The sequence below is a fragment of the Phalacrocorax aristotelis genome, chromosome 3 (genome assembly GCF_949628215.1).
Source record: "Phalacrocorax aristotelis chromosome 3, bGulAri2.1, whole genome shotgun sequence".
NCBI lineage: Eukaryota > Metazoa > Chordata > Aves > Suliformes > Phalacrocoracidae > Phalacrocorax > Phalacrocorax aristotelis.
In genome coordinates, this window is record NC_134278.1 from 66,759,239 (window position 1) to 66,772,492 (window position 13,254).

The 13,254-nt window shown below is 36.9% G+C and overlaps 1 protein-coding gene across 7 annotated transcripts in view; it reads left to right on the forward strand.

The window, feature by feature from the left end:
• The window catches only part of ADGRG6 (adhesion G protein-coupled receptor G6), a 113,052-nt gene that overhangs the window by 82,014 nt on the left and 17,784 nt on the right, over window positions 1-13,254 (forward strand). For all 7 annotated transcript variants that reach the window (XM_075087796.1, XM_075087791.1, XM_075087794.1 and 4 more), the window contains 5 exons: window positions 2,202-2,342; window positions 5,992-6,108; window positions 7,145-7,190; window positions 8,989-9,095; window positions 11,874-12,001. In XM_075087796.1, coding sequence (XP_074943897.1) covers window positions 2,202-2,342; window positions 5,992-6,108; window positions 7,145-7,190; window positions 8,989-9,095; window positions 11,874-12,001 — 539 coding nt within the window. The remainder of the gene's footprint in view (window positions 1-2,201; window positions 2,343-5,991; window positions 6,109-7,144; window positions 7,191-8,988; window positions 9,096-11,873; window positions 12,002-13,254) is intronic.

Here is a 13,254-nt window from a genome sequence, read left to right on the forward strand (position 1 = left end):
GACTAATCACTAGAGTATAAGCATCTTATGGAACCAAATGAATTCCCGCTGCGAATTGGCAAGACAACAATCATAATAAATGTCTGATCATTTTATAAAGTACTATGTATCATAAAAATCAAAACCAGGAATGAAGACAGTGCTATAAAAAGTAGTAATAATATAATAGGCTGCAGGCCTTTTACGTGCTGTGTATATAGACTTCATATGCTGCTTTAAATAGATACAAATGGATTTAATGTAATTGAGTGTCCACATATTTATATTCATAGGTGTTTTAGCTAAAATTTCTTTGAATCAATTCTATTAGAAATTTTTGATGATTGTGAATCCACTTTTGTTTAGCTCTCTTATTATGAAGCACAACAGCTGATTGTCCTTTGATTGTTATCAAAGGAAAGTTTCTCGTCCAGATTTCATCCTGTATTTATGCAAAGAGGAAAGGAAAAATTCTTAAGTCAGGTTTGGGATGTTTGCATGTATAATAAGAATTGCCATCTGTGGCTTGAGGACATCCAGGAATTTTCTTGCCCTGGAATCATTTATTGTAGCACTGTCTAAATAATCATAAAATCCAAACTCCATCAAATTATTTATAATGTTCCTATTGGAATATGAGTTTATTCTCAGACTTCTATGTTTCCAACAGCTGATTGAGAATTCTTAGCATCCTTCCTACCAGAAAAGTCTGCAGCAGCTGTAGTCACCATTTATATTTTCCATGCCTATCAGGAAAGATACTTGCTATTCCTGCTGGAGGGAGATTCCCTTGTGATAGCCCAGGTTTTTCACTGGTGGTGCGATGATCTGTCCCAGGCTCATCAGGGAGCATTAAACTCTTCAAGCTCTATGTCAGAATGTTTCCAGATTTTATTCCTTTTTTTTTTTTTCTTAAAGTAGATATCAAGCAAATGTATCCATGGCAATTTGGAAAGATTCTATTTCAGTCCCCTGCGTCTTTATGTTTCTTGCCAAACCTTTGACTAAGTTAGCTTTTGGTGATTCATATTATTAAATTGTTCCTGTAATATATCCATACTTCTTTATGGAAGCCTCTTCCACTCTATTTGCAGACGATACCTAATGGGACATCTTTATCACACACACAGTTTCTGTTTAATGTGGCAGAATTATCCTTTGAAAACCTTTTATTCAACTGCATTTCGCCCTTTCAGGAGATATCTGTGAACCACTTCTTACTAATTTCCAAGGGTGGCTGTTGTTCACAGTAAATCAGTGAAAATTTAGAAGTTAAATAAGTCTATCAGTAGCCTATGGCTTTTAACTTTATTAGCTAATGGTGCTTTTAGGATCATACGACTGACCCTGAGAGGCATAAATGTGTAACCAGATTACCTCTTGAGATGTCAGGAGTGTGAGTTTCCTTAACTCACAGTAAAATTCTTGAACATTTTTACTATAGAGCCACTGTGAGATGTCTTGCTCCCCTTCCTTTGGTGGGTAGGGTGGCACACCTTGAGTATGCCATGGTGGGATAGGACGCAGTCATAGAATTGCTGCCTGGTAACTAATGAAATGCAAGTTTGCACCTCATTTATTTCCTGCTCACTTGTGACATCCCTGTGCCATGTAGGGCTTTCAGCTGTCTGACACATTGCCAGTATATATTAAGGTTATAGTGATGGCAGAAAGTGTCTTTTCTGTGCTATAAAGCACAATAAATATACAGGTGACACTGATCATTATTTTTAAATCTCCCTTCTGTAACAGAGAAACTAGAAAAGCTTGTAAGAGAATTAATTCAGATATGCAGATTAAGCCAAATAAAACAACACAAGAAAGAAGGATTCAGAGCATATTTTTCAGTTCTTAACATTGTTTCGTAAGGGGAAAAGTATCTTGAAGGTTACTGAAATTATTATGACTGCCATCGTTGCCATCCATTATATCCAAACCATCATTATAGCAGTGGTAGAGTTGGTTTGTTTGTTTGTTTGTTTTGTCTAATACCTTCCTGTAGCAGAAAACTGATCTCATGCTGGAATGGTGGGAAAACCTCCTAAGCCTTTTTTTAAAATTTATTTGTTTACTGCATCAACTCTTACATAGGTACAGGTCATACTGGTGTTGATTGGTTTTGGTCCCATGTTTTGCATACCTTTGTGTAAAGGTGTGAAGCCAGTTGTGGACAGTGGTTGATTTGGTTTTTGTTTGAACATGTTATTCTGTTTGTTTAACAGATAGATTTTGACAAGGATCAGACGGATGCCTTCGCTTCTGTTGTTCTGCCACCAAGCTTACTGAGGAATTTAAGTCAAGATGAGTTTGAAGTTATATCCAGGGCTCAATTTACTTTCTTCAATAAAAATGGTCTTTTTCAGGTAAGCTTTAATGTGTTTTAAGTCATTTCAGTTAGGGTGAGTAAAAAGGAGCTGCTAAAAGTTTCTGTGGTGTAATTATTTCACAGCATCTCATGAGTTAAGGACTGAGAACGTGATAGCAGATGTAGGCACTAAAGACAGTGTTATGTTCAGAGTGACAGAAGAGCCGAAGTGCCCAAGTTGAATTCAAGTCAGTGATTTGACTGCAAATTCCAGTCACATGAGATAAACTTTTTCTCAGGATAATCTATGGAGAACTGGATCCCAGATGCTTATAATTGGAGTAAAGTAACAAGGCCTCTTAAAGGGCGTAACCTCTATTAATATGCATTAATATTGATCCTTGATGTTTGGTGGAGCCAGGTTCTTTTCCATCAGAAGGGAATTTGGCCTATAACGTTGCCAAGTACTCTCTCTCTTTTCCCTAAAAGAGTTGTTGGCACTAATATCCAGCTGACTACTTACATTCAGCTGGAAACTTGGGCTGATGGTCATCAGCCAGAGAATGTTTGTTACTGTACATACTACTCTTCTTTTCATATATGTGTTCTCATAAGCACACTGTATTTTAATACGGAATAAGGATAACTATACTTGTATCTGAAAACTAAAGGGACTCGGGTAGATTTTATTTTATTCTCCTTTGAGTGCCACCATATGGTAATTATAAATAGTTCCTGCATGGCAGATGCCAAAAAAATTAGGAAGAGTTCACAGCTTGGAAAAAACAAAGAAAAACATACCTATTTTGAAAAAAAAAAATTAGTTAATTAAGAAGGAAGCATTGTTTCATAATGAACTGTAGGCTAAGTCTCAGAAGACTTGAGTTTGTTTTCCCATTAGTATTTCAAGTGACCTTTGGCTTTTGTGCATCCGCAGAACTCTGTAGTATTGTATTGTCCCTATATTATCATTTTTATTGGCAGTGTATCCAGATTTTTCAGATAATCTAGGCAAGAAAATACCCATGACCCTCAGTTGCCTTCTGAAATACATCCCCAAAGTATCTTTAACTATTTAAAATAGTATTCACTTTAAGCCTGCTTTTGAAAAAAAACAAGATGGATATATTTAATAAAGAAACCAGAAGAATACAGATGTAGGCCCGTCATAATGGCATAAAAATCATATAAAGTCAAAATGTGTCCGTTAATGGTGCTAGAAGGTGTTTCTAAGGGATACTTAATAAGTCATTGAAAAACAAAAAAACAGGAAAAGTTGCATCTGAATTTGCAACTAAAATTAATTCTGTTTTTTTGTGTTTTCAAACTATTCATGGGTGACACGTTCAATACAATTAATTTAAAATTTGTAAAATTAACATTTTAGTAAGTCTAAAATAAATAAATAAATAAAGGCTAAGAGTCAATTGATCCACTTACCATCTCAAACCCAATAACTTTATCCATTAGTATGAAAATATTTCATAAATACATGTATTCCAATTACAATTTTAAAAAATCCCAATGCTATTAGCTGTATTTCTTATAAGCATTCAACACAGCAGTGAAACATCATACTTTACAGTATTGGAGGGTTTTGTTTTGTTTTTGTTTTTATTGCAACTGAGAGAATGTTAGTAAGTTTTAGCTTGTCATTCTTTAAAATCTGATGGTTACATTACTTAGAAGGCTATATGAAAAATTGTTGTAAGCTATTCAGGGTGGGATTGATTTCACAGGTGTGTTCTATGTGCGTACCTATGCCTGAACTGTTGGCCATAAGTTGTGTTCAAAGCCAGGTGTTGGAAAAGAGTGGACACCATTGAGGTGTGACATATTTCATCCCAGTGCAGGAGTAGGCATCAGTTCCCCAGACAAAGGAGTGTAGAGCAATTAGAGACACCCCAAGGAACAAAGGTACTACTGGCCAACAGTTGTGATGATAAACCTATGAGAGATGTGAGATCTTCTGCAGTAGCTGCTGGAGACTGGGCAGGATACATTAAAGCCTCTAGAATGCACCCTTATTTTTAGACAACCCATATTCAACCTAGATGTATAGAAAAGGTAAGATGGATTATGCCCTGGATGTGCTGGCTTCCTTTCATTGACTATGTTAAGAAACCCTAGAATGGCTACTTCAGTTCTAGACATCTTCTTTTTACGTGCCTAAAGTTAGGTTGGAAGGATCATCCTCATAAATTCTGAGGCCATGAAAATAATGTGCAGATACTATAAATATGTGAATTGTAATGATTGTCTAGACTAGACCAGATTTCTGTCGTTTTGACTCCAGCCTCAGCATCGTTTTACTTTGTACCTCTGCATACTGGCTAAAAGCTTACCCCTAACTTTAGCTGAGCACAGCCTTATAGCTAAATAAGCAGTTATCAGTGTTTTACTTTAATGCGCACATTATTTCTATTCCCTTCTAAGGACAAGTAAGAACATATTAAATCGCCTTCCCTAAAGAGACCATCTAATATTTATTTCTAGGTTTTGTTATCTGCTAGAGACAGAATCCACTGAAACCCATAGAAGTCTGTCCAAAGGCTTTCATAGACTTTGTCAGGTGTTGAAATTTAGGTGGTAGCCAAGAGGTTTTATCTTGTTTGAATGCTCAAGAACTGTCTAGAAAACTGCATTTTCATGCCTCTGCAGTTTTTAAGTTATTAGGAAATCATGTCACAAAGCTCCACTATAATGTGAAACACTGTGTGTGAAAACTCTTCTCAGGATAATGTGCACTTAATAACAGAAACTATTCTATCTCTCATGAGTGGTGGGATCTCATGAGCCCAGTGCTGAACTGATACCTGACATCAGCCTAACAAAACCCCTAGACTGAAGGAATCAGGGGGGTTCAGGAGTTTAGCAGCCCAGATTTTTGGAGGGAGAGTGAGTGGCAATAGACTTCATTTGACCTAAGATCTGCTGCAGGCAGTGACCAAGCTTCCCAGCTTCTCGTAATGCCAACCAGGCATGTAACCATGCAGGTTTCAGTGGAAGCTCATCAAAAGAAAACAGTATTTCCAGAACACTTCCATTTTAACAAATCATCGATTTCCAAGGAAAACTTCTCTTTTGGAAAATTCTCAAGCTGGTGCTTTCTGACTGCAGGTTAGAAATGGCATAGCTCAGTGATAATGTGTCTTCTATTTATATTCCCATCAAATAAGACCCTGCAGAAAATATTATCATCTCCTAGCATTGCTTTGAATTTGTTTACTCCTTCTTAGTCAATTACTGTAAGGTGGAGGATGATTTAGCAACTATACACAGAAAAAGGTTCTTCAGAAACTCTGCATTGACTAAAAAGGATAGCGTTGACAATAAGATAAGAAAGCTAGTTCATTCTTGTTCAGGGAAATGAGCTAAACATATCACGGGTCGTTATCTGCTACATTGTTTGAGTTATAATTTTGTTGGCATCAGACATAATGATTAAAAGGGGAATTTATGCCTTCTAACCTCTCTCTATGATTGTGCCTATATATGTTTATAACTATAAGGAAAATGGGGAAACTTCATGAGGCAAACCCATAATTTGATTTTATAAACAAAATGTTCTTATATTGCTTGATCAAAAGTGTAGAAATGCTGACAACTTATTTATTCTGGCACGCTGCAGAAATGAAACTGTGTAGTCTGGCTTGTATGTTATGTGCTGTGTAAGCATTTATTATATTTTTCTGAATCTTTCAAAGGATGCAGAAAATCCTGCCAATTTGACCAGTTTTGTGGTGGCATGCAGTATTGGGAACATAACCATTCAGGATCTTCAGGATTATGTGAAGGTTACAATTAAGCATACCAAAATTCAGGTAAGACAAGACTGATTATTCAGAGGAACAGACTATATATTAAAGGCTGAGCATATAGCCTGATTGATTTGGGTGGATTTTGAGTAAAACATACACTAAGTGGAAATAAAAACTCTAGAACAAGAGCAAGTAAGCAAAAAGTAAAAACAAATAACCTCTCCCATCCTAATACATTCCTACTCCATTCATGATCTAACATTTATCTGAAAGACTATTGATTCTGCCACTGAGAGGCAATTCCCGTGCCAATAACTGTAGGCAAAACCTCTGTCGTGACCATGCTTGTGACCAGTGGCCAGGGACATGATTTATTACACTGGAACTTTAGAATGACTTAAATTCTTTGATCAAACATGAATTGCTCTGTTAATATTTCTGCAAGTTATTTTGTTGTTATGTGTTTTTCAGCAAAGGAAGAATGGACAGAACCACATTGTTAAAAGATGACTACAATTCATTTAGGGAAAGACAGACCAAATGCAACCTTTTGGCACATACTGTTTCAGTTTAAAAATGTGTGAGCTTGACTCTGTTCTCAGGCATGTTGTCAGTAGCTACTCCAAAAGAGACAATAGCACTAGAGAACTTAAGTAAGATGATGTTAAAATGCAATACCTAAGTAAATTATTTATGTAATGAGAACCTGGTTCATAATTTTCACAATTCAATTAACTTTACCTTACATTTCATTAAAATTATTATTTTAGTCACACAAAACAACTTCCACTTTAGACTCTGTGAAGACATTATGCTTATGAATAACTTTAGTGAGACAATAAAACTTCAGTATTCTGAGGATGTGGAAAAGGAACAGATTTTATAATCTGGATTTTAGATTCAGATTTTATAATCTGGGCAGATCTGTGCTTCTACCAGACTAATTTGACACTAGACAAAATTTCAACAATCCAAATAATATCTATTCTTCTGCTTATTAAGCGAAAAGATACGTAGTAAAACATCTGTTGTAAATGTATATATTAGTGAGACTTATGTCTGAAGGGGTATAAAAGATCTACTTTTATTGTGTTCTTAGGAAGATCCTAAGCCTACCTGTGTCTTCTGGGATATGAATAAGAATGGTAAGTTTAAAAATACTGTCATTTCTTTTATGAGAAGAATAAAGGTGTCTAAGTTTTAAAATTGGTCACAGTCTTGGCTCTTTTTGCTTCTTAACCAGTCCTTGCAGAATTTGGTGAAATCTTTAGATGGTATCATTTCTAGTTAGTGAAGTCACTTGTAACAGCAGAGGTTAAATATTCTTACTAAAAGTTTTGTATGTAACTTTGGTTAACATTATAAAGTTCTAAATAAAGTTACTCTGTTTTCTGTATCTGATAGCAGTTTTTCACAGATCTGTCTGTATGTGCAAATTAAATAGTAATTATAATCAGACAAATGAATGGTTCATAGACATACTTTTAACTGGCCATTTAAAAAATGTCAGTTTATTCAATTATGAGATTGTGCCTGTTCCATATCTTAAGCTGTTTTTTCTTCCATGGAAGGTTAGGAACTACACTACACAAACTTCATTTAGACAGAGACTCAACATGTACTTTGTAAAAGGTGACAGTTTGCACAATGAGGTCTCGTACGGGGACACACATCAACAAGGCATCATTTTAGCTCATTCTTCATTGCTACTGCCTAACCCGTGTGTGATGTTAAACTCAAGCTCTTCACCCTTTGCACTGGCAAAGCCGTTCTCTGGGATGACTTTCCAGATCCTTCTATTTTAGAGGTCACTGCTGCAATGTTACTTCTCCTTACCATGGAAACAGAGAAGAACAAAGAAGTAACTTCCCTTAGCAGTAGGATTTGAGGTGGAGAAGTTTAGCACAGAGGGTCCTGCAAGAAATAAAATCTACCATCCAAAGTTGTAGCTGAAAGCAGGAAATTCAGACAGAAGAACTGGGAAGAATGCAGAAGGATTAAAAAGGGGGGGGGGAACTAGTTAGGAAGCTAAACTTAAGAAGGACATCAAAGGAGAAACACACAGGGAGGAAACTATTCTCAGTGGCTGCTCAAGTAGGGGAGAGTTTTAAGTGGTTTTGGAAGATCTTCACAGTCTTTTGAGAGATTCTGTCTTGAATTTGAGGTAAAGTTATAGGGCCAGTCAGATAATTTGCTGGATTTTGCCTGGAGTTGTGCAATATGTCTTTAAAAGTTCAGAGAATATGAAAAATTTCACAAAATAATTTCATATTTCAGCAGGAAAAAAATGAAAGGAGAAGTAATCAGAAATATAAATATTACTTTTAAACTTTTTTTTTCTTATTTAAAGAGTGTCTTTTTGCTTATTTTTCAGAATGGCCTTTTCAGGTGGGGTGGGTAGGGCATAGTTTACTTTATGTTTTTTCTTAAGGCCACAAAGGATAATTGGGATTATCCACTCTAACTTTCTGCATTACATGCTGCAGAGAGGAAGGGCGGGACCCTCTGCTCCTGGGCCGCAGATGCTTTCATGTGCCTGGGGATATGAGTAGGAGGGAGGCAGGTGCAGACATCACATCAGTGTGGTAAAAGGGAGTTCTAAAACCATCTTATTGTTGGGTAAAACTAAGGTGTGTCTTAATGCGTGATCCACGTAGTAGGTCTTACTCACCCCTCATTAACCAAAAACCTCTTTGCCTTTATCATAGATCTCCATCTATTGCTTCTGCTCAGTAGTCCATTACTGGGACAGTCATCTGGTGTGATTCTCTGCAGAAACTAGGAAATCTGACACTTGCTTCTTTCCTGATTGTTTTTAACGTTCACTCATTCAATTTGAGAAAGTGCTTCTGCATTTGCACAAGATGAAGTGAGAAATCTGTTAAAAGAGAGGGTAACATGAGTTTGTTGGAAAGTACAGTTTCTCCTGCTTCATTTCCACAGGTGGCAATGGCGGCTGGAACCCGGCGGGCTGCCAAGTGGGTGCAGAGTCCAATGAAAACGAGACGGTTTGCTTATGCAACCACCTCACCCACTTCGGGGTCCTAATGGTAGGCAAACTCACCACTCACCAAGTTATCTCTTCTAGGAACTGCAATACAGTTTTTGTCTTGGGTCAAGACATCTCTCATTTTTGTTACCCAGGTTATTCCTTTTGCACATGATTTTTAATAATACTACATTGTTTTCCCCCTTAACTGTCATACAGTTATCTTTTCATAACAAAATAGCTAGCAGTAAGGATTCAGGAATGAGGTAATTAATAAAGTTAGTAATGAAAGTATATTGTTATGTTCTTTACAAGTGGCTAAATATTATAAAATAAAAAGTAAAATGTGCCCATAATTGTATGCTAAATTTTGAAAGTACTGTGCCAGAAAAGACCTGGGGTTGAGACTTCTGAGCGATACCAAAATACAAATAGCATATTATAACATCCAGCTTCATCCAGGACATGGCTGGGTGAAAAAGAAAGTCAGGGACTGTAAAACCAAGGCCCAGTACCAACACTTCCACTAGTGAAACAGAAAAAAAATATTGTATTGAGTCCTAAGGTGCAGGTGGTCCCGGTCATTTCCCTTAACAATATGATCTGACAGAAAGGACCTGCAGCTGAGACAGGAGGGTGTGACAAGAGGGAAGTGAATGAGAAACAAGTCTAGGAAGATTTGAAGTTTCAAGATCAGGAAAGCGGGAAGTTGTTTCAAGGAAAAAAAAAAAAAGTAGGAGAAAAACTTGAGGTGCTGTTTTCAGAACAAAAAAAGACTCGTATAGTCAGGGAAAGAAAAATGTCCTACAATCGGTAAAACTGCTAGTGAGGACAAAAAGTCAAGGGAGCACAATAATTCCCTTTCATCCTGAGATTCAGGGGACTAAATGGCCCCGTGCAAATTTAGGCTGCAAGTTTGACAAGATTTATATTTATCTGATGTCAAAACGTATAAAACAATACCTTCTTCCCTGAAATGCACAAACCCATATTTGCTGTTTTCTTGTACATGGTGTTAATCAGCTTTGGGGATGCCTTGCAGTACAGGCCTTCTCTTGGAAAAAGTCTGCCCTCTGAGGCCTGGTCCAAAACGTGTAACTCATTCTCTGTTAGAGCCTTAAGCAAAGTATCCAGTCTGGGTGGCTGAGATAGGTAGGGCATAGCCTGCCAGGGAGATGAAAGAGGGAACCACGTAGAGCACTTCAGCCTCAGTAGCATGATTCCTCTAGCATTCAGGTGCCTCCAGCAATTTGCATGTGTGAAGAGTTTTCGAGAGGAAGAAAATCCCAATATAATAAATACTGCTATCTTTTCGTCACATTTGGTGATTTTTTTTATGCTCAGTAATGGGCTGAAACATTTATTTCCATCAGGAATTAACGTTCTTTGGCCTCTGAATCATACCTGAAGAAACGGTGTTTGCTCCTGGTCACAGCAGTGCTGTGGAAGTATTCGTTTTTTGATTTAATTTGTTGCAGTGACACATAAGGCTTAACTGCACAAGGGAGCTGCATGCCCTGACTTTTCCAGCTTTGGCCTTCCAGAGCCTTCTTGATAGAGCTGCTCTCTTCACATCATGCTCAGATGTAGATATGAAAAAGCCACAAGCTTTTTGTCATTTTGCAAGCTAAATTGTGGTCTTTTTTCACTTTTCATCCTCGAAGGGAGGGAAAAAAGGGCTTTCTTTAGGATATATTCAATGAGTCCCTTCTCTTCCCCAAACGCTTTTGTGGCAGTAGGAAATAAGGCAGAAGTTCTTTGAATTTGGGCTGTGTTCCAATAGATTTTTACATAGTTTTGACCCTTTTAATTGCTTTTCCATTTGAATAATCTTTTCTGACTTTAATTTAGCTATTACATTATTTTCAAATAACACTTTCCTTATATACATAAACTGTCATATAAGGTTGGGACAGGGTGATAAAAACTGCAAACAGCTTCTTACTTTTCCTATGTAGAATGGCAAGTTTTGTGGCATTTTGTTGGTTTCATTTTGCTCGATGGTTTAGCTAGGGACAACAGTTACACTGACTGTAGAATGGACACCATTATATGTTGGTATTTGTGCACATTCACTCCACTGTGATATAGATCCAAACATTCTCATTTTTTCTTGTCCTTAAAAAAGGAAATAACACTGGCATTTATTCTCAGACGGTACTATGTGGCAATTACAGTTGGACAGAAAACTGGAAAAAAAAATCCTCAGAATGTTCCTGTTTCATTTCCAGTTTGGTGGTTTGTTTTTTTTTTCTGAAATGTTTCCTTTGTCACTATTTTCTGACCAATTCTATTTATAACTGTAGTTTGCATGTCAAAACAGACCATAAAACCAAGAAGCAATATCTTGCCCTTGGTTTCACCTGTAGGTGATCAGTTACATTGACTCTTACAAACTTTTAATAACAAGAAGTGACGCCAGAAACTCCCCAGAATGGTGCACATATCAGTATGAATACTTCTAAATTACATTTTCTTAAATCTTACATCGTCTTAAAGTTGTCGGTAAGCAAAGTAACTAAAAAGTTTGAAAAGGAGAGATTTCTCCAGAGAATTCCTGGTACTGTATTATAAGGATCAGTATCAAGCTATGTCTAGCCGTGGAACCCAGCAGCTATATTACTTAAAGCACAATGTTTTCAAGAGCTATGGGAAGGAAGTGAGAGCTGTAATGACTATCAACTAAGTATACTCAGTAAACATGAACCCAAATGTCAGGGTTATAGTGGTATTGCCAAAGTGCTTTTGAGTTTTCCTTGACTGATGACCAAGAAAGAGTGTTGTGCTCATGGAAAAGGTGTTTGCTATAACCAATGCCTCTTCCTCCTCTCTCACATAGGACCTTCAGAGAGCCGTTATACAAATAGACCCACAGAATACCAAGGCCCTCACCTTTATCACTTACGTAGGCTGTGGGATATCTGCTATATTTTCAGCGGCCACTCTTCTGACATATATTGCATTTGAGTGAGTATTAGTTCTGTGAAAAACATCACAAAGGAAGTATCTGTATGTGATGAATAAAGTACATTAGTTGCATGGTTGGTGTCGTTTATTTGTCTAGGAAGGGAATTCTATGTTTAAAAATAAGCCTGCAAAATCATGGTTACAATGTTGTAAGTGGAAAGTTTTTTTTGAAGGGGACATAAGTTCAGACTCTTTCCCCCTGCTTCCAATGTGTTGTGCTGCTCAGGCTGGGCAACAAGGCTAAAGTGTCTAAAGATTTTCTGGTTTTGGAGTACTGTGTCCTCTAGATTCTGAACAGATATGTATTATTTTAAAATCTGCAACCAGGCTTTTTGTAAAAACAAAAAAAACTTTGCCTGTGTGAGTATAATGAGTCCTAAATATAAAATGAGAAATTTCCAACTAGAACAATTACATTCTAGAGCCCTTCAGAAAGAAGTGGGAAGAGATATAAAATGAAGATAAATTGTGAAGTTAGAAAAATTTCAACAGCAGTCCCACTGAAATATGAAAGTGACTCAAGGGAATGCAGAAGTTTTGAAGTGCCACAGTTCTGTGAACAGTGAAAAGAGAAAGTGATGTCATATCAACACAAAGGAACCATTCTGCCTCTAACAGGACAGGACAGAGTAGCTGCTAGAGAAGGATAGTTTGCTGGGGGTGGGGCAGCAGGGGAAAGGGAGTTTTCGAGTTCCAAATACCTCTAATGATTGTGTTCCTGTTGCATTACCTATGATATAATGTTCTGGTCCAAGATGGCAGAAACTGTTGTTTTGCCCCTCAGTTCATACATTTCAATGTGTATCACTTAAAAAAGAAAATTTACTTGATCTTCATTCTTCCTAAGATCCTATTAAAAAAAAGAGCACACACATCCACCAGCAAAAGAAAAACAAAACAAAACACCCCAAAAAAACCCAAACAAAAAAACCCAAACACCAAAAAAGCCAAACAGAAAACAGCAGCAAGCACTGGAAAATATATTCCAAAATTAAGCAAAGATCAACATATAAAATGATCAGAAATGAGCTTCTGGCCAACAGTGTTTTGAAAGTTTTTGTTTTCTTCAATTTTTATTTAAAGTACGAACCACTTTGTATTCTATTTAATTTGAAAAAATTTTAATAATCAGTTGCTAAAATATTGTGACAGTTGATTAGCTCATTAAGGGCCTAAAGAAGTGCTGGCTTTCCCCCACCACATACAAGAGAAACCTTCAGTGATACCACACAGAAGTACACATCACTATCCCT